This window comes from Erythrolamprus reginae, unplaced genomic scaffold (assembly GCF_031021105.1).
Source record: "Erythrolamprus reginae isolate rEryReg1 unplaced genomic scaffold, rEryReg1.hap1 H_55, whole genome shotgun sequence".
NCBI lineage: Eukaryota > Metazoa > Chordata > Lepidosauria > Squamata > Dipsadidae > Erythrolamprus > Erythrolamprus reginae.
Window position 1 is genome coordinate 136,421 of NW_027248512.1, and position 21,735 is coordinate 158,155.

The 21,735-nt window shown below is 45.7% G+C and overlaps 1 protein-coding gene across 1 annotated transcript in view; it reads left to right on the forward strand.

Moving 5' to 3' along the window:
* LOC139155779 (solute carrier family 12 member 9-like) overlaps positions 1-19,097 on the forward strand; it is a 123,045-nt gene extending 103,948 nt beyond the window's left edge. The window contains exons 11-13 of the mRNA XM_070731048.1: positions 8,110-8,284; positions 15,784-15,930; positions 17,867-19,097. Of these exons, the coding sequence (XP_070587149.1) occupies positions 8,110-8,284; positions 15,784-15,930; positions 17,867-18,666 (1,122 nt within the window). The 3' untranslated portion in view covers positions 18,667-19,097. The remainder of the gene's footprint in view (positions 1-8,109; positions 8,285-15,783; positions 15,931-17,866) is intronic.
* Positions 19,098-21,735: the final 2,638 nt, after the last annotated feature.

A 21,735-nucleotide genomic window follows, 5' to 3' on the forward strand; every position in this document is an offset into this window, starting at 1 on the left:
TTCATTAGGAGCAGGGTTTGCCCATCTCCATCTTCGTGGCCCCTCGCCCCTCCCGTCGCTCAATTGCCAATGTCGGAGCAGGTGGCCATCCTTATTGGAGATTAATTTTTTCCCGATATAATAACGTTCCAAATTTGCATCTGCTTCCTTCTGCCCTGGACTCTTCCGTACCCGCGTCCACCCTTCCGAGCAGACGGCTCGCCTTTCCAGCTGGTCTGATCCCCGCCCTTTGCCTGCCTTTCCCTGGGAACCGTGCCCGGCAAAACTGGGCCCTTTGCCCAGGCCCAGCCTTTTAATTTGGGTGTCATAAAAACCGACATTTAAAAGCTCTAGTTAGGGGTTTAATGGAAGGGTCTTATTAGCCAGCTGCTGTTTTCACTGCGCTGCCTGGTGAAAGCAAAGCCCCCCTGGGGGCAGATCAGCTTGTTTGATCAGGCGGTTTGCTTGGCATTTGGGTAGCGGTGCCAGGCCGTCCGTTCTGCGCATCTTGGGATGGGCCTTGTCATTAAGAGCTCGCCCTCCTGCATTGCCGACCTTGTGGGTTGAGCTCCATTGCCCTTGACTCAGGAAAAAGCCTCCGTGGAGACTCTGAAGGGAGGGCAAGAGCGGAAGGAAGGAAGGAAGGAAGGAAGGAAGGAAGGAAGGAAGGAAGGAATAGCAATAGCACTTAATCTTATAGGCCACTTCCCAGTGCTTTACAGCCCTCTCTAAGCAGTTTACAGAGATTCAGCCTCTTGCCCCCAACAATCTGGGTCCTCATTTGACCCACCTGAGAAGGATGGAAGGCTGAATCAACCTTAAGCTGGATGGATGGAAGGAAAGGGGAGGGAGGGATGGAGGAAGGAAGGAAGGAAGATAGGAGGGAAGGAAGGAAGGAATAGCAATAGCACTTAATCTTATATGCCACTTCACAGTACTTTACAGCCCTCTCTAAGCGGTTTACAGAGTCAGCCAATTGCCCCCTACAATCTAGGCCCTCATTTGACCCCCCTCAGAAGGATGGAAGATTGAGTCAACCTTGAGCTGGATGGATGGAAGGAAAGGGGAGGGAGGGAGGGAGGAAGGAAGGAAGGAAGGAATAAATAGCAATAGCACTTAATCTTATAGGCCACTTCCCAGTGCTTTTACAACCCTCTCTAAGCCGTTTACAGAGAATCAGCCTCTTGCCCCCAACAATCTGCGTCCTCATTTGACCCATCTCGGAAGGATGGAAGACTGAGTCAACTTTGAGCTGGATGGATGGAAGGAAAGGGGAGGGAGGGAGGGAGGAAGGAAGGAAGGAGGGAAGGAGGGAAGGAAGGAATAGCAATAGCACTTAATCTTATATGCCACTTCCCAGTGCTTTACAGCCCTCGCTAAGCAGTTTACAGAGTCAGCCAATTGCCCCCTACAATCTAGGTCCTCATTTGATCCCCCTTGGAAAGATGGAAGGCTGAGTCAACTTTGAGTTTGTCAGGAACCAAGTTCAGGCTGTGGGCAGAGTTAGCCTGCAATACTGCACCCTAAACACTCTGCCCCCAGGGATGGATGGATGGATGGATGGATGGATAGGAAGGAGGAAAGAAGGAAGGAATAGCAATCGCACTTTGACTTATATACCGCTTCCCAGTGCTTTACAGCCCTCACTACGCAGTTTACAGAGAGTCAGCCTATTTCCCCTGACAATCTAGGTCCTCATTTTACTGACCTTGGAGTCTGGTAGGAACAGAACAGAACAGAATAAAATAACAGAGTTGAAAGGGACCTTGAAGGTCTTCTAGTCCAACCCCCTGCTTAGGCAGGAAACCCTACACCACTTCAAACAAATGGTTATCTAGTGTTAGAGCATTCACAACTTCTGATGGCAAGCTGTTCCACTGGTTAATTGTTCTCACTGTCAAGAAATTCATCCTTATTTCCAGGTGGCGTCTCTCCTTGGTCAGTTTCCATCCATTATTCCTTGTCTGGCCTTCTAGTGCATTGGAAAACAGCCTGACCCTCTGTTCTGTCAGGCTCTCTGGTAGACTCCTCCCAAAAATTCACAGGTACAAATTTCAGACACACACACGTTTGAAAATTCAAAACAATGTTCTTTCTAATGAAAATTCACTTAAACCAAGCCCTCTTTTGGTATAGCCAAGAGCACTCGTCTCCAAACAAACTGGTAATTTGTACAAGTCCCTTATCAGTCCTGTGATACTTAGCTTGCAGCTGTGAGGCAATTCATAGTCCTTCTTCTTTCACAAAGTGAAACACACTTTGCTCTGGTTTAGTTTCAAAGCGGGGAAAAATCAGCACACAAAGGTCGAAGTCAGCAAAGCAGTCACGAAACACAATGATCAGATAATCCTCCACAATGGCCAAACCCACAGGCTGCTCTTTATAGCAACCTCACTAAATGACCACAGCCCCACCCAACCATAGGTGGCCTCATTTTCTTTGATAATAATCTCTCAGTTGTTGCTGCCTATGCATCGCTCTCCGCATGTGTGGCTGTATCATTAACTCTTGTTCCGAATCCAAGGAGGAGCTAGATAATTGATCTCCTTCTGAGCTGTCTGCCCCACTCTCCTCCTCCCTGTCACTCATGTCTTCTTGGTCAGAGGAGCCTTCATCAGCAGATTCCACCGGGGGCAAAACAGGCCTGCAGCATGTGGATGTCTCCCCCACATCCACAGTCCTTGGGGCAGGAGCTGGGCCAGAGCTAACCACAACACCCTCAAATATTGGAAGACTGCTCTCATGTCTCTCCTGGTCCTTCTCTTTGCTAGACTATCCATTCCCAGTTCCTGCAACCGCTCTTCGTATGTTTTTAGTCTTCAGTCCCTTAATCCAGTGTTTCCCAACCTTGGCAGCTTGAAGATATCTGGACTTCAACTCCCAGAATTCCCCAGCCAGTGAATGCTGGCTGGGGAATTCTGGGAGTTGAAGTCCAGATATCTTCAAGTTGCCAAGGTTGGGAAACACTGCCCTAATCCTCTTTGTTGCTCTTCTCTGCACTTTTTCTATTCTGTTCTATATGTTTCAGCCTCCATTCCTCTAATCACTTTTGTTCGCTCCTCTGCATTCTTTCCAGAGTTTCAACATCTTTTTTTAAAATATATTTCGGCAACAAAAACTGGATGCAATATTCCAAGCATGGCCCCCTTTTTTCTTAAACTTATTCGTTGGAGCCATATTTAAATCCACCCATCTCTTCCCTCCCCTCTTGGACCTCCATCTGGCCGTAGCCAGCCCTGCCTTCACCAAGGGTCACTTTATGGCTAGGGAGGGTCACTTTTTTTAGTTTTTCAACAACACAAGAGCACACAACAAATTCAAACTTAATATGAACCGCACCAAACTTGACTGTAAAAAATATGATTTCAACAATCGAGTTATCGAAGCGTGGAACTCATTACCGGACTCAATTGTGTCAACCCCTAACCCCCAACATTTCTCCCTTAGAGCCACAATTGACCTCTCCAGGTTCCTAAGAGGCCAGTAAGGGGCGTACATAAGTGCACTGGTGTGCCTTTCGTCCCCTGTCCAATTGTCTTTCCTTTCTTTCACCTATGATATATATTCTCTTCCTTTCATATATCCTCTCCTCTAAGTCCTCTTTCACCCTCTTTTATATTATCACATGTGTATTTTTCTTCCTATGTATTTGTGTATTGGACAAATGAATAAATAAATAAATAAAAATAAAATAAGATTGAAACAAGAGGCCCAGGGCAGGCGAGAGAGCAGCAAATCTCCCAAAAGCCACTTGGGGATTTCTCGCCGTTTAATATCTTTAGTTCCTCGCAGCGACAGACCCGGGGAACGTTTGGCCGAGAGGCAGTGACAGATTGCAGGCAATCAAGAGCCGAAACCCGGGGCGAGTAACCAGAGATTCTCCCACTGGCCGAGCAGCAGCGAGGGGAATAAATCTGAGGAGTAACGTTTACTTAGCCGGGGTGATGTGACCTGACGGAGGCTGATGAAATACAGCGGTTGCTGGTAGTGAAGACAAATGTTAGCAGCCCAAGACATAAATGCGTTAGCGGTCCCTTGGCCTCCTCTTGGTCTTGACTTGGTGCATGGTGATCAATCAATCAGAATAGAGCTGGGAGAGACCTTGGGGGTCTTCTAATCTAACCCCCTGCTCAAGCAGTTGACCCTCTACTATTTCAGACAAGGGGCGGTTCAGTCTCTTGTTAAAAACCACCGGTGATGGAGCACCCACAACTTCTAGTGGCAAGCTATTCCGCTGGCTAATTGTTCCCACTGTTAAGAAATTCATCCTTAATTCCACATTGCTGCTCTCCTTGGTTATTTTCCATCCATTGTTTCTTATTCTGCCGTCTGGTGTTTTGGAAAATAGTTTTACTCCCTCTTTTTTGTGGCTGTCCTTCAAATACTGGAATACTATCATGTCATCCTTAGTCAATAATAATAATGATAATGATGATAATAATAATAATAATAATAATAATAATAATAATAATAATAATAATAATAATAATAATACAGAAGGACTAATACTGGCAGCACAAGAACAGGCCATTAGAACAAATGCTGTCAAAGCCAGAATTGAAAAATCAACATACGATCCAAAGTGCAGACTCTGTAAAGAAACAGATGAAACAATTGATCACATACTCAGCTGCTGCAAAAAGATCGCACAGACTGACTACAAGCATAGACATGATGCTGTGGCACAGATGATCCACTGGAACTTGTGCCGGAACTACCATTTCCCAGCGGCAAAGAACTGGTGGGATCATAAGCCCGAAAAAGTGGTCGAAAATGAGCAAGGAAAACTACTGTGGGACTTCCGACTTCCGACTGACCGAATTCTGAAGCATAACACACCAGACATTGTGATCGTGGAGAAAAAGAAAGTATGGATCATCGACATCGCAATCCCAGGGGACAGCAGAATCGAGGAGAAGCAGCTAGAGAAATTAGTGAAATACGAAGATCTAAAAATCGAGCTGCAACGACTCTGGCATAAGCCAGTGAAAGTGGTCCCAGTGGTACTTGGCACGCTGGGCGCAGGGCCAAAGGATCTCAGCGGACATTTGAAAACCATCGGAATTGACAAAATCTCCATCTGTCAATTGCAAAATGCTGCTTTACTGGGATCGGCAGACATAATTCGCCGCTACATCACGCAGTCCTAGGTGCTTGGGAAGCGCCCGACTGGTGATGAAATACGAAATCCAGTATAGTGATCTCATTTGCTGTGTTGTACTGACATCATTATCATCATCATCATCATCATCATCATCATAAAGACAACAACAACAACAGCAATAACAACGGCAACAACAAAAACAACAACAGAAACAACAACAGAATTGGAAGGAACTTTCTGGGTGACCCTCGTAGAATTGCTGTACATAGAGAACGGTGTGTCCTAATCTCGGTTTGTATATGTATATGATTGATTGGTGTCTCTGTGAATGACTTGGATTGTTACTGACTATTCTATAGGACACAAAGCAACGGTCTTTAACTGTGAAAAACAGACTCCTAGGTCGCTTTTTTTCGTGCCGTCGTGATTTCGAACGATCTCTAAATGAACCGTCGTAAGTCGAGGACCAGCTCGTACCTAAATTTTTATGCCATTAGAAACTAAATAATAATAATAATAATAATAATATTGTTGTTGTTGTTATTGTTATTGATTAGATTTGTATGCTGCTCCTCTCCGTAGACTCAGGGTGGCTCACAACATAACAGCTACAATATAAATACAAATCTAATGTTAAAAAATTAAAAAAACTAATTTAAAATACATTGTTATACAAACCATACACACTCAGTCCGACTGAACATAAACATAATAAAGGTCAGCGAAAAAAGGACGCCTGGCGGCAAAGGTGAATCTTCAACATTTTACAGAAGGCGAGGAGGGTGGGGGCAGTCCGAATCTCTGGGGGGAGTTGATTCCAGAGGGCCGGGGCCGCCACAGAGAAGGCTCTTCCCCTGGGCCCCACCAGACGGCATTGTTTTGTCGACGAGACCTGGAGGAGGCCAACTCTGTGGGATTCATGCAGCAGAAGGGGGTCTCGTAGGTATTCTGGTCCGATGCCAATAGGTCATTACTGAGGCTGCTCTGAAGGGCCGGCGAGATGGGGCCATTTTTTGCAAGTCGAGAGAGCGTTCAGCTGGACGCTGCAAGGAAGGTTTTTGGAGGATAAGGCCAGGACAATGAAAGCAATTACCTCGAGAGCCAGGCAGCCATTCACCGGCTGCAAATCTTCAACCGGAGACTGGACAGCTGTCTGTTGGGGGAACGGAGGGCTCTGAACAAAGCAGGGATCGCCGGGTTGAAGGGGTCTGGCGGGGCTCCAAGTCCACAACTCCTCCGCCTGGTTGGCAGATAATAAGAAGAGTCGGGGGCGACTTTGTCAGCCAAATAGGCTCAGCCCCTCCCTCCCTCTCTGCCTCCCTCCTTCCCCCTTTTTCTTATTTCTTTAATGTCATTTCCATCACACGTCTGCAGCGGCAGCGTTCGGGGTTGAAGGGTTTTTTCTTTCTGGGTTTTTTCTTTCCAAAAGGCCTTTGCATAAATTTACACAGAGCAGGAAAGGAGGCAAGAGAGGACATAATCCCGGGCAGAGAAGCTGAAGGCTTTTTGGATGCCTCTTTGAGCCCCCCAGTTCATTTGGGGGGAGAGGGACGCAGAGATAAGGCAGGCGGCTGGTTTGGAAATGGGAGGGTGGGGGTGGGGGGAGGAAGGAAGGAAGAGCTGGGGAAAGGGGGAGAGAGGAAAGGGAGAAGGAAGAAAAGGGGAGGGAGGGAGGGAGGAAAGGGAGGGAGGAAACAGGAAAGAAGAGGGAGGGAAGGAAAGAAGGAAAGGAAGGAAGGAAAGGGAGGGAGGGAAGGAGGAAGGGAAGAAGGAAGGAGAGGGAGGGGAAAGGGAGAGGAAATAAGCAAGGAAGAAAAGGGGAGGGAGGAAACAAGAAAGGAGAGGGAGGGAAGGAAAGAGAGAGAAGGAAGGAAGGAAAGGGATGGAAAGAAAGGGACAGAAGGAGAGGGACAGAAGGAAGGATGGAAAAGAGAAGGAGGAAACAGGAGGGGAGGAAGGAAGGAAGGAAGGAATCACTATCAGAAAGTTCCTCCTTATTTCCAGGCTGAATCTCTCCTTGATCAGTTTCCATCCATCATTCTTTTTCTCCTCTCTCTGACAGCCCCTCAAATATTGGAACACTGCTATCATGTCTCCCCTGGTCCTTCTCTTCACTAGACTAGCCAACCAGTCACTAAACGGACAGTTGTAAAACAAGGGCTATAGTAAAAATATGTGTCGAAACCCCTGTTTGAATTGCTGTTTGTTAGAACAGGGTTCTCCAACCTTGGCAATTTTACGACATGTGGGCTTCAGCTCCCAGAATTCCTCAGCCAGTGCATCCTGGTTGAGGAATTCTGGGAGTTGAAGTCCACAAGTCGTACAGTTGCCAAGGTTGGAGACCCCTGGGTTAGAATATTCATAAACTGGGAGAGCCAATGGTAACAAGGTTAGCCAATGAATAGGCATAGTAACTCAGTCAGCCAACGGGAGCTCACCACTTCTGAGTCTGTGCAGAGAATCGAAACTGAAACCTTAAGCTTAAGGCTGGGCGTGGCTCAGTCCACTCTGCTATCTTGCTCACTCTGTGTTTGTCTGCTCTGCAGAAATGAAACTGACTGTTCTCTGCTACCTGTAACTACTTGAAGAAGAATCTCTATTGGTATTATAAAATTTACTTCATCTGTATTCTTGTACATAAAGCAGTTGATGAATCCAACTGAATCAAACATCTTGTGCTTCTGGAAATTTTTCTGCAACAAGTTCTAATACTATTAAATTTACACACCGGCTGAAACAATCTCTTGGAACTTGATTGTGATCCTCCACCTATTAAAATTGTAGAGCAATTTTATAGCCATCCTTCATGATGGGACAACAGCTCCCATCATCCCCAACCTGGATAGTATTTGGGACTGCGGTCCATTTAGATCCGTTTTTCTCAACCTATTGGAACTTTAAACTTCCAGAAGTTGAGAAATACTGATTGGGACGAAAAGGCTGCTGAATAAAATTCCTTAGGCAAAAGAATCCTAACCTTGTTTTGTTGTTGTTCTATCTGACCCTCGCGCTTCTTTCGCACCCAGGTCCGCAAGTACCTGCTGCTCTTGGACAGCCGCAAAGAGCACGTCAAATTCTGGCGCCCCCAAGTGTTGCTGATGGTGCGGAATCCACGGACCTCCCTCCAGCTCATCCGTTTCATCAACGACCTCAAGAAAAGTGGCTTGTACGTGCTTGGACACGTAGAGTTGAAGGATCTGGGTAAGGAGATAGTAGGAGAAGGAGTAAGACTGTGGTGGCGAACCTATGGTGCGCAGTCCGCTGGTTTTCGTGTATCTGCCGCAAATGCGCAAAGGTTGGGGTTTTCCGTGCGGCAGAAGGCGGTCCCGGAGATATTCTGGCCCGATGCCATGAAGGGCTTTATAGGTCATAACCAACACTTTGAATTGTGACCGGAAATTGATCGGCAACCAATGCAGACTGCGGAGTGTTGGTGTAACCTGGGCATACCTGGGGAAGCCCATGATTGCTCTCGCAGCTGCATTCTGCACGATCTGAAGTTTCCGAACACTTTTCAAAGGTAGCCCCATGTAGAGAGCGTTACAGTAGTCGAGCCTCGAGGTGATGAGGGCATGAGTGACTGTGAGCAGTGAGTCCCGGTCCAGGTAGGGTCACAACTGGTGAGCTGTGGATCGAGGAGGATGCCCAAGTTGCGGACCTTCTATGAGGGGGTCAATACTTCCCCCCCCCCCCCAGGGTAATGGACGGACAGATGGAATTGTCCCTGGGAGGCAGGACCCACAGCCACTCCGTCTTATCCGGGTTGAGTTTGAGTCTTTTGACACCCATCCAGACCCCAACAGCCTCCAGGCACCGGCACATCACTTTCTCCCTGTCACACGATCTAAAACCAGATGCCTGGCAATGGACTCATATTTATAACAGTGTCTCAGCCTCTTGTCACCCTGTTTTGCCGCCTTCTGACGAGCAGTCGACAACCTAAAGCAAGGTTACTAATTTAACAACTGCAATAATCCGCGAGGAGTTGGGTGGCTTATAAATCTGAATAAATTAAATTTAAATTAAATCGAATAATTTATTTAACAACTGTGGCCAGAAAGGTCATAAAAGGGAGGAAGACTCACTCACTAAATTTAGGGTTTCAATTGCTGTCGTAAGTGGAGGGCTGCTAAGTACCCAACACCTAGACTGCAAATCTCCGGGCCATCCCTAGATGGCTCCAGAGAGACACTAGTCTCTTTTTACTGCCACCTAGTGGTAGTTTCTAAATTTTGCAGCAAGGACCAGTGCAGTGGCCTAGAGGTGGAGCTCTCCCCTCACAATCAGCAGCAGGAGGCTGTGAGTTCGATCCTAGGTAGAGGCCAATATTTCTCTCTCTGAGCACACTGAGAATATATCTGCTGGAGAGAGAAAAAAACAACACTCCACATGAGTGACAGGAAAGGCATCCGGTCATTAAAACCCTCTGCTAGCTCCATTCAGTTGCCCAGACTCCACCCCGCAAGGGATTATGGCGTTGTTAAATGAGTCCTTTCAAGGCTAAGGGACCCCAGCTGGCCAGACCAATCCAAGCATTCCTTCCTTTTTGCCGACCTCTCATCCTTTGGACTACAAATTGATTTCTCAGATGCTTTTGGGAAGGCTGGCAAATGGGCCCTTCCTGGAGCTATTTGGGTTTCCATAGTGACTAATGGATATTATCCCCCCTCTCCCAGAGAAAAGAGGAGGAGGGGGAGGAGGAAGGTTGCTAGTTTCATATATATATATATATCCTTCTCCCCCACCCCACCAAACTCCTCTGTTTTGGTCTAGGTTAATATATATTGGAACTTCAGCCTGATGATGGTGAATGTGATTTCGCCGAAACGTCGCATAGACATGCAAAACATTACACAGGGCAAAACCCGAACTCAGAACAATCTACATATATATATATATATATATATATATATATATATATATATATATATATATATATTATATATATATATATATATATATATATATATATATATATATATGTCACATGTTTATATATATAAAATAGGTATGGTATGGGACATAAACAAAAGAATAGAATAGAATGGAATAGAATTTTTATTGCCCAATGTGATTGGACACACAAGGAATTTGTTTTTGGTGCATATGCTCTCAGTGTACATAAAAGAAGAATTGTCAAGAATCAAGCAAGTAGGTATACTGTATAGGTAAATTTGGACAATAGGAAAGTAGGACAGGGACGGTAGGCACCATGGTGTGCTTATGCACTCCCCTTACAAACAAGCCCCTTATCTAAGCAATTGTGCAAATTGTGGAAATCTAAATCTTTACAATTGGACAAATCTAAAGCTTTCTCTAAATTGAATTATTTGCAATTGTGCAAATCTAAATCTTTGCAATTGGGCAAATCTAAAGCTTTCTCTAAATTAAACAATTTGCAATTGTGCAAATCTGAATCTTTGCAGTTGTGCAAACCTGTGCAAATTTAAAGCTTTGCAATTGGGCAAGTCTAAGCGATTGTGCAAATTGGGCAAGCAGCAGAAAATTTGGGGGTGGGGGAGCCCTCGTTTGGGTCCTAGAAGTGGGGTTGGGAATCAGAAGAGGATTCAGGGGATTGGGAACAGTCCATGAGCTGGCACAACAAACCGTCTTCTGATTCTCTTTTGCCCACGCGGTAAAACCATCATTCCCATATGTGGCAAATGAGATACTGTATCTGGCATTGTGTCACAGGTAGTCCTCAACTTACGACCAAAAATTCACACACACACACACACACACACACACACCAAATTCCTGTTGCTAAATGAGGCAGTGGTTAAGTAATTACTTTGTCCCATTTTGCGACCTGTCTGGCCACCGTTGTTAAGCGAATCACCACAGTCTCTTTAAGTTATTAACCCAAGTTGTTAAGCAAATCTGGTTTGCTTTGCTTGCCAGGAGGTTGTAAAAGGAGAATCAACTGACACACACGCCCTTGTGTGACTCCGACCGTCATAAATAAGAGTCAATGGCCACATGTCGGGATTTTGATCCAAGTGACTAGGGAGGATGCTGCAGAGGTCCTAAGCGTGAAAAAAACAGCCATAAATCGCTTTATTTCAGAGTTGTAACTTTGGTCCCTGTTCTGTCGGGCTCTCTGGTAGAATCCTCCCAAAAATTCACAGGTACAAATTTCAGACACACACACGTTTGAAAATTCAAAACAATGTTCTTTATAATGAAAATTCACTTAAACTAAGCCCTCTTTTGGTATAGCAAAGAGCACTGGTCTCCAACCAAACTGGTAATTGGTACAAGTCCCTTATCAGTTCTGTGATACTTAGCTTGCAGCTGTGAGGCAATTCACAGTCCTTCTTCTTTCACAAAGTGAAACACACTTTGCTCTGGTTTAGTTTCAAAGCGGGGAAAAATCAGCACACAAAAGGTCAAAGTCAGTAAAGCAGTCACGAAACACAACGATCAGATAATCCTCCACAATGGCCAAACCCACAGGCTGCTATTTATAGCAGCCTCACTAATGACCACAGCCCCACCCAACCACAGGTGGCCTCATTTTCTTTGATAATAATCTCTCAGTTGTTGCTGCCTATGCATCGCTCTCCGCATGTGTGGCTGTATCATTAACTCTTGTTCCGAATCCAAGGAGGAGCTAGATAATTGATCTCCTTCTGAGCTGTCTGCCACTCTCCCCTCCTTCCTGTCACTCATGTCTTCTTGGTCAGAGGAGCCTTCATCAGCAGATTCCACCGGGGGCAAAACAGGCCTGCAGCATGTGGATGTCTCCCCCACATCCACAGTCCTTGGGGCAGGAGCTGGGCCAGAGCTAACCACAACAGTCCCTAAATAAAATCATCGTTGCTTGAGGATTACCTGTACAGCAGGATATGCCTTTTGAGGAAGTTTGGTGAAACAGAATAATATTTTAGGGAATAATATTTTAAGAGGCTGCTATAAAGATTAGATCTCCAATGAGAGCAGAGAAAGTGCAAAGTTAATTTTCAGGCAAAGAAAAAATCCATTTAGCAGTATCACACACCTGATCAGGAAAAATAAAAATAAAAACCAGATTTAACATCGCCGGTAATATTTGAAGCTCTGCAAAGGGTTGGGGTTTTATTCATTGGTAGCATTTAATAACAAATGGTTAGTCCAATTGGATGAATGTGGATGGTTGTTTTTAGGAAAATGGGGTGTTTAGAATTTTTAGAATTTTTTAATATTAATTTCATACACGTTGTGTATTTGTATTTATTTCTGTTGTAATAAATAAATACATTAAATTAAATTAAAATTCACTTTGTAAATCCACCCAGAGGCCCAAGCAGTGTGTATAGTGTCAGGGTTCCAAGTAACACCCAAAATTAAATCAGAGTGCAAGACATAATATTCCTCAAAGTTCCAATTTATTATCAGAGCCATGTGGGCAAATCTGTGAGAAACCCAAATCTAAGCCTACCGGGCTTTCCTCACCCAGTTTAAAATTCATTCCCTTGTTCCCACACACACACACCAATTTCATCACTTTGACCAGTCTCCTTCATGCCAACGTCTCCGTTACTCCCATCAAAGTCCAGGCAGGTGTCGAACAAAGGATGACCTTGAGAGTCTAGAAGGAATTTGTTATGGCTACATTACTAGATACTAAACCAATCCAGGTTTCTCCGTATCAACACTACAGCTCTAACTCACACTCAAAACTGCTCCAGCCAGCCAACTAACAACATTACCACCGACAACAGCCAACAATCATTGTAAAGTTGCTTTGCATTTTATAATGCTCTGACCCAATCAGATTGCAATTTACACCCTATGATTCAGCATTCATTACTGTGTAACATGCTTGCATCCTTCTTTTATCTTATATGGTCCAAAGATATTTCACCAGAAGAGCCCTTCACTCCTCCACTCGAAACAGAATATCCTACGAAAATAGACTAACAATCCTGGGCCTAGAAAGCCTAGAACTACGGAGCCTAAAACAAGATTTGAGTATTGGCCACAAGATCATATGCTGCAACGTCCTACCGGTCAATGACTACTTCAGATGCAACTGCAATAACACAAGAGCACACAACAGATTCAAACTTAATACGAACCGCTCCAAACTTGACTGTAAAAAATATGATTTCAACAACCGAGTTATCGAAGCGTGGAACTCAATTGTGTCAACCCCTAACCCCCAACACTTCTCCCTTAGACTCTCCACGATTGACCTCTCAAGGTTCCTAAGAGGCCATTAAGGGGCGTACATAAGTGCACTGATGTGCCTTTCGTCCCCTGTCCAATTGTCTTTCCTTTCTCTCACTTATCATATATATTCTCTTTCTTTCATATATCCTCTCCTCTAAGTTCACTTTCACCCTCTTTTATATTATCACATGTCTATCTTTCTTCCTATGTATTTGTGTATTAGACAAATGAATAAATAAAATGAAGGAACAAACAAATTTTAAAAAAATGGAATATCACCTAGGATTGAGCTAGACATTTCCTTCATGAAGCAACCCCTTCCAAATTCCCACAACACGAATACAGTCCAATGCATAATATGTGGCAGGCCAACACATAGTTTTCTTCCTGTTACTTTCTCCCACAATGACCCTGCGAGGTAGAAAACAGCTTAGTCCCAAATTGCCCAGGGAACCTTCCATGAGCAAACTTCAATCCAGATGGCCCTGTGATTACCTTGTGATAAATGATTTAGCTTTACTAGATAAGTGGTCAAAGCAATGGAAACTGCAGTTTAATGTTTCCAAATGTAAAATAATGCACTTGGGGAAAAGGAATCCTCAGAGTATTGCATTGGCAGTTCTGTGTTAGCAAAAACTTCAGAAGAGAAGCATTTAGGGGTAGTGATTTCCGACAGTCTCCAAATGGGTGAACCGTGCGGTCAGGCGGTAGGGAAAGCAAGTAGAATGCTTGGCTGCATAGCTAGAGGTATAACAAGCAGGAAGAGGGAGATTGTGATCCCGCTATATAGACCCCATTTGGAATACTTTGTTCAGTTCTGGAGACCTCACCTACAAAAAGATATGGATAAAATTGAACGGGTCCAAAGACGGGCGACAAAAATGGTGGGAGGTCTTAAGTATAAAACGTATCAGGAAAGACTTCATGAACTCAATCTGTCTAGTCTGGAGGACAGAAGGGAAAGGGGGGACGTGATCGAAACATTTAAATATGTTAAAGGATTAAATAAGGTTCAGGAGAGAAGTGTTTTTAATAGAAAAGTGAACAAAGAACAAGGGGGCACAATCTGAGGTCAGTTGGGGGAAAGATCAGAAGCAACATAAGAAAATATTATTTTACTGAAAGAGTAGTAGATGCTTGGAACAAACTTCCAGAAGACGTGGTTGGCAAATCCACAGGAACTGAATTTAAAGATGCCTGGGATAAACATATATCCATCCTAAGATAAAATACAGGAAATAGTATTAGGGCAGACTAGATAGACCAAGAGGTCTTTTTCTGCCGTCAATCTTCTATGTTTCTAATCCAGCATTGTAACGTCCAGTTAAGAGTATTTGGACAAGTTTAAGATGGATGGACTTCAATTCGCAGAGTTCCCCTGCCAGCATACCGGTATCTTAAAATTTCCTAAGTAGGGAAACACTGTTTTAAAGTCAACCATATTGGCAACTATGTCCAGTCAACGAAGCAGTGGAAGTGATGTGCCGGTGCCTGGAGGTTGTTGTGGTCTTGATGGGTGTCAACAAGCTCAAACTCAATCCAGACAAGATGGAGTGGCTGTGGGTTTTGCCTCCCAAGGACAATTCCATCTGTCCGTCCATTACCCTTGGGCGGGAATTATTGACCCCCTCAGAGAGGGTTCACAACTTGGGCGTCCTCCTCGATCCACAGCTCATATTAGAGAATCATCTTTCGGCTGTGGCGAGGGGGGCGTTTGCCCAGGTTCGCCTGGTGTACCAGCTGTGGCCCTATTTGGACTGGGAGTCACTGCTCACAGTCACTCATGCCCTCATCAGCTCGAGGTTCGACTACTGCAACGCTCTCTACATGAGGCTACCTTTGAAAAGTGTTCGGAAACTTCAGATTGTGCAGAATGCGGCCGTGAGAGCCATCATGGAGCTTCCTAGATTCTCCCATGTTTCTACAACACTCCGTGGCCTGCACTGGCTGCCGATCGGTTTCCAGTCACAATTCAAAGTGTTGGTAATGACCTTTAAAGCTCTTCATGGCATTGGACCAGAATATCTCCGGAACCACCTGCTACCGCACGAATCCCAGCGGCCGATAAGATCCCACAGAGTTGGCCTTCTCTGGGTCCCGTTGACCAAACAATGTCATTTGGCGGGCGCCAGGGGAAGAGCCTTCTCTGTGGCGGCCCCGGCCCTCTGGAATCAACTCCCCCCGGAGATTAGAACAGCCCCCACCCTCCTTGTCTTTCGCAAGTTACTCAAGACCCATCTATATCGCCAGGCATGGGGGAATTAAGACATCTCCCCCAGGCTTTTATATTTTATGTTTGGTATGTATGTGTTGTATGGATTTTAAATTGTTGGGGTTTTTTAATATAATTTTATTATTAGATTTGTTCCATTGTTATACTGCTTTTATTGTTGTTGTGAGCCGCCCCGAGTCTTCGGAGAGGGGCGGCATACAAATCTAATAAATTGAATTGAATTGAATTGAACTATCGCCAGGAAGAAATAATGGCATGTGCCAGTGTCTTTATCCTTTATTTAAGCCAAATAACCCCTCTGCTTGTCCCCCAGACTGTCTGCCATCTGATCCCTTGCCGGACCAGTCCGACTCCTGGCTGCAACTAGTGGACCGGCTAAACATCAAAGCCTTCGTCAACCTGACGCTCGCTAGCTCAGTGCGACACGGCACACAGCAGCTGCTCTTCATCTCGGGACTGGGTAGGTAACGCTTGGGTTTCTAGGTGGTCATCTTTCCTCCAACTTCAAGAGGTTTTTTTTTAAAAAGCCTCTTAAATTCCAATTTAAAACCATTCCGTAAGGGCAGGTTTAAGAACCGGGGTGGCGCAGTGGTTAGAGCGCAGGCCTGCAGGCTCCTTCAGCTGACTGCTAGCTGTAGTTCAGCAGTTCAAATTCCACAACTTCAGATCGTGCAGAATGCAGCTGCGAGAGCAATCAGGGGCTTCCCCAAATATGCCCATGTCTCACCAACACTCTGCAGTCTGCATTGGTTGCCGATCAGTTTCCGGTCACAATTCAAAGTGTTGGTTATGATCTATAAAGCCCTTCATGGCACTGGACCACCTTCTGCTGCACGAATCCCAGCGACCAGTTAGGTCCCACAGAGTGGGCCTTCTCCGGATCCCGTCAACCAAACAATGTCACTTGGCGAGACCCAGGGGAAGAGCCTTCTCTGCGGCGGCCCCGGCCCTCTGGAACCAACTCCCCCCAGAGATTAGAATTGCCCCCACCCTCCTCACCTTTGGTAAGCTTCTTAAAACCCATCTCTGCCGTCAGGCATGGGGGAACTGAGATATTCTTTCCCCCTTAGGCCTTTACAATTTATGCATGGTATGTTTTGTATGTATGTTTGGTTTTTATAATAAGGGTTTTTAATTGTTTTACTACTGGATTGTCACATGTTGTTTTATCATTGTTGTTAGCCGCCCCGAGTCCATGGAGAGGGTCGGCATACAAATCCAATAAATGAATGAATGAATAAATAAATAAATAAATTCTATGCTTTTTAGTGCAGGATCTGACTTATTAACAAAGCCAATTTGGATTCTGCATGATTGAATCCAACTTAAGGTCCCTTAAAATTACATCCATCCAGGTCAAAAGCGCATCTCCCCTCCCCCCACCCACAAGTGCAACCATGAGGACTAATCCGATGCAGGGATTTCTAATTCCTTCTTGTGTTCAGTTTACTTAGGATTCTGCCTAAAGGAATGTGGTCTGCGTGGCATAAATCTCTCTCTCTCACGCCCCCCTGTTCTTTTCTCACTACCAAAACTGTGTCAGGCCAACCTTTGACTTCACATATTGACTTTGGGCCCGACAGTTTTATTTATTTATTTATTGTTAGAGTTGGAAGGGACCATGCGGATCACCAAGTCCAACCCCCTGCCCAAGCAGGAACCCTATAGCATCCTAGCCAAATGGCAGTCCAATTCCCTCTTTATAATGTCCAGAGTATTGGAGTTCACATCGTCCGCTGGTAGGTTGTTCCACTGGTTGATCGTTCTGACCGTCAGGAAGTTCTTCCTTACTTCTAGGTTGAATCTTCCTTGGTCAGCTTCCAGCCGTTGTTCCTCGTCCGGCCCTCTGGTGCCCTGGAGAATAAAGTGGCCCCCTCCTCTCTGTGACATCCCCTCGTATACTTGTAGACTGCTATCATGTCCGCTCTGGCCCTCCTTTTCTCTAGGCTATCCATGCCCAGTTCCCTCGGTCTCTCTTCGTAAGTCTTGGTTTCTAGACCCCTGATCATTTTGGTTGCTCTTTTCTGCACCTTCTCCAGAGTTTCAATGTCTTTTTTGAAGTGTGGTGACCAGAACTGAACACAGTACTCCAGGTGTGGTCTGACCAGGGCGTAGTAGAGTGGTATTAAGACTTCCCTGGTCATGGAGTGTATTCCCCTGTTGGTGCAGCTTAGGATTGTGTTGGCTTTTTTAGCTCCTGCTGCACATTGTTGGCTCATGTTTAGTTGATTGTCCACCAAGACTCCGAGGTCTCTTTCGCAGTCGCTACTGCTAAGTGGGGTTTCTCCCAGGCTGTATGTGTGTCTAGGGTTTTTTTAATAAGTAAAAAACTTTTTAAATAAAAATAAGTATATCACTATAAACTTCAGCTCTTGTTCTGTCTTCTCCTCCTTCAGGGGGCATGAGGCCTAACACCATCGCGCTGGGCTTCTACCACGACGCGCCCCCACTCGACAACGTGTCCCAGCCCACGGCCTTCAGCAGAGACGAGGCGATTTGGCACGACATCCCTCCCGTCTGGACCTCGGGCGGCCCCAAGCAGCTCTCTTCCCGGGACTACGTGGCCATCATCTGCGACGCCATGAAGATGTCGCGCAACGTCCTTCTGGCCCGCTACTTCGACCAGCTCCAGCTGCCTCAGTCCGTCGGGTGGCGAGCCCAACCGCTCATCGACATCTGGCCCATCAACCTTTTGCGCCCCGACAGCGCCCGCTACGTCGACACCAGCAGCCTCTTCTTGTTACAGATGGGATGTGTCCTGGCCATGACCCGCTCGTGGCGACGGGCTCGCTTGCGCCTCTTCCTGTGCGTGCAGAGTTGCACCGGCCCTCAGGGCCAGGAGGACAAGCTGCGGCAGCTCCTGAAGGACCTGCGCATCCAGGCCAAAGTCCAGCTGGTGCTGTGGGACAGCGTGGTTGCCCTCCATTGGCACAGCCGCCAGGACGACTCGGCGGAGGGTGCCCTCAACTTCGCCAGCAACATCTCCTCCGTTTCCAATGAGTATTTGACTGCAGTTAACCAGCTCATTCTCCAGCAGAGTTCCGCCCCGACTGTCCGCTTCCTTTACCTGCCCCGTCCTCCCGCGGACACTAATTTATACCCCAGGTATTTGGAACAGCTGGAGATCCTGACCCACGGACTGGGCCCCACGCTGCTAGTGCATGGGGTGAGCGCCGTTATGAGCACTCAGCTGTGAAGAAGAGTTGTCGGTTGTCCACCGCGGGGCAAAGGTTGGAAGTAGATGGAACACCAGGCCGAGTTGGCCCTCAAGGATCAAAAGTGGAGAGGGGCTGAAGTTGGGGTTCCACATCTCACCAACCGTTTCTTCCCAGCCTGGGTTGCGGCAATGCCTCCCAAACTGCCCAGCCGGCTACGGGCCCGGTTCAGTGGTCATAGCCGAGAGCTTCCACCGAGCAGTGTCTCTTCTGCACTGCTTTATCCGGACTCGCGAGATAATTACTTGTAAACAACCCAAGAATAGGAAGCCGAGTCTGGGTCCTCCATCTTGGGAGTTTGGCAGCCAGAAGGTTTGTTGGCGCCGGTGGACTTTGGCAAACTCTTCTGACCGCTGTTTTTATTTGGACACTTGTAAAGATGGGAACAGAATTAAAGATTGTTGGATTTCAATGTGTGGTGACAGCAGGGGAGGTGTTTCTTACGGTAACAGTAAGGATCAGGGTTTAAGATCGCCAAACATGGCGACTTTATGACTTGTGGCCCTCAACTCCCAGGATTCCCCAGCTAGATTTTAAGGCTCGTGAACTTCAACTCCCAGAAGGCCCCAGTCAGCCTTTGTGGACTTCAACTCTCACAATGGTGGCTGGGGAATTCATTTAAGACCTCAAGTCTTACATGTCCCCCAACCAACCTTTAAAACATGTGGACTTCAACTCCCAGAATTCCTCTGCCAGATTTTAAGACTTGTGGCCCTCAATTCCCAGAATTCCTCAGCTAAATTTTAAGACTTGTGGCCCTCGATTCCCAGAATTCCTCAGCTAAATTTTAAGACTTGTGGCCCTCGATTCCCAGAATTCCTCAGCTAAATTTTAAGACTTGTGGCCCTCAATTCCCAGAATTCCTCAGCCAGATTTTAAGACTTGTGGCCCTCAATTCCCAGAATTCCTCAGCCAGATTTTAAGACTTGTGGCCTTCAACTCCCAGAATTCCTCAGCTAAATTTTAAGACTTGTGGACCTCAATTCCCAGAATTCCTCAGCCAGATTTTAAGACTTGTGGCCTTCAATTCCCAGAATTCCTCAGCTAAATTTTAAGACTTGTGGCCCTCAATTCCCAGAATTCCTCAGCTAAATTTTAAGACTTGTGGACCTCAATTCCCAGAATTCCTCAGCCAGATTTTAAGACTTGTGGCCTTCAACTCCCAGAATTCCTCAGCTAAATTTTAAGACTTGTGGCCCTCAATTCCCAGAATTCCTCAGCCAGATTTTAAGACTTGTGCCCCTCGATTCCCAGAATTCCTCAGCTAAATTTTAAGACTTGTGGCCCTCAATTCCCAGAATTCCTCAGCCAGATTTTAAGACTTGTGGCCTTCAACTCCCAGAATTCCTCAGCTAAATTTTAAGACTTGTGGCCCTCAATTCCCAGAATTCCTCAGCTAAATTTTAAGACTTGTGGCCTTCAACTCCCAGAATTCCTCAGCTAAATTTTAAGACTTGTGGCCTTCAACTCCCAGAATTCCTCAGCCAGATTTTAAGACTTGTGGCCTTCAACTCCCAGAATTCCTCAGCTAAATTTTAAGACTTGTGGCCCTCAATTCCCAGAATTCCTCAGCCAGATTTTAAGACTTGTGGCCCTCGATTCCCAGAATTCCTCAGCTAAATTTTAAGACTTGTGGCCCTCAATTCCCAGAATTCCTCAGCCAGATTTTAAGACTTGTGGCCTTCAACTCCCAGAATTCCTCAGCTAAATTTTAAGACTTGTGGCCCTCAATTCCCAGAATTCCTCAGCTAAATTTTAAGACTTGTGGCCTTCAACTCCCAGAATTCCTCAGCTAAATTTTAAGACTTGTGGCCCTCGATTCCCAGAATTCCTCAGCCAGATTTTAAGACTTGTGGCCTTCAACTCCCAGAATTCCTCAGTTAAATTTTAAGACTTGTGGCCTTCAACTGCCAGAATTCCTTAGCTAAATTTTAAGACTTGTGGCCTTCAACTCCCAGAATTCCTCAGCTAAATTTTAAGACTTGTGGACCTCAATTCCCAGAATTCCTCAGCCAGATTTTAAGACTTGTGGCCTTCAACTCCCAGAATTCCTCAGCTAAATTTTCAGACTTGTGGCCCTCAATTCCCAGAATTCCTCAGCCAGATTTTAAGACTTGTGGCCCTCGATTCCCAGAATTCCTCAGCTAAATTTTAAGACTTGTGGCCCTCAATTCCCAGAATTCCTCAGCCAGATTTTAAGACTTGTGGCCTTCAACTCCCAGAATTCCTCAGCTAAATTTTAAGACTTGTGGCCCTCAATTCCCAGAATTCCTCAGCTAAATTTTAAGACTTGTGGCCTTCAACTCCCAGAATTCCTCAGCCAGATTTTAAGACTTGTGGCCTTCAACTCCCAGAATTCCTCAGCTAAATTTTAAGACTTGTGGCCCTCAATTCCCAGAATTCCTCAGCTAAATTTTAAGACTTTAGAATAATTTTAGAATAATTGGACAGAACAGAACCACAGAATAAAATAGGAAAACATTATTTGGAATGATTAGCAATGGAAAAAAACTCTGCAAAAACTTAGGGCTGAAACAGAACCTTATTCAGAGGGAGTCGCAATGAAAAAGCCTGCAACCCTGAACCCTCCAGAGTGCAAAAAACAGCACGAAGGCCAACCCGAAGTGTGAACTTCCAGTTTGTCCATTGGGCAATTTTTTTTTACCTCCGGGGCTTTAGGGAAGCTTCTCTAAAGCACCCAGAGGGTGAAACAGCCTTTCCTAAAGCCGAATTCCGATGGTTTTCAAATGTCCACTGAGATCCTTGGCCCTGCGCCCAGCATGCCAAGGACCACTGGGACCACTTTCACGGGCTTATGCCAGAGTCGTTGCAGTTCGATTTTTAGATCTTCGTATTTCACTAATTTCTCTAGCTGCTTCTCCTCAATTCTGCTGTCTCCTGGGATTGCGATGTCGATGATCCATACTTTCTTTTTCTCCACGATCACAATGTCTGGTGTGTTATGCTTCAGAATTCGGTTAGTCTGAAGTCCCACAGTAGTTTTGCTTGCTCATTTTCAACCACTTTTTCAGGCTTATGATCCCACCAGT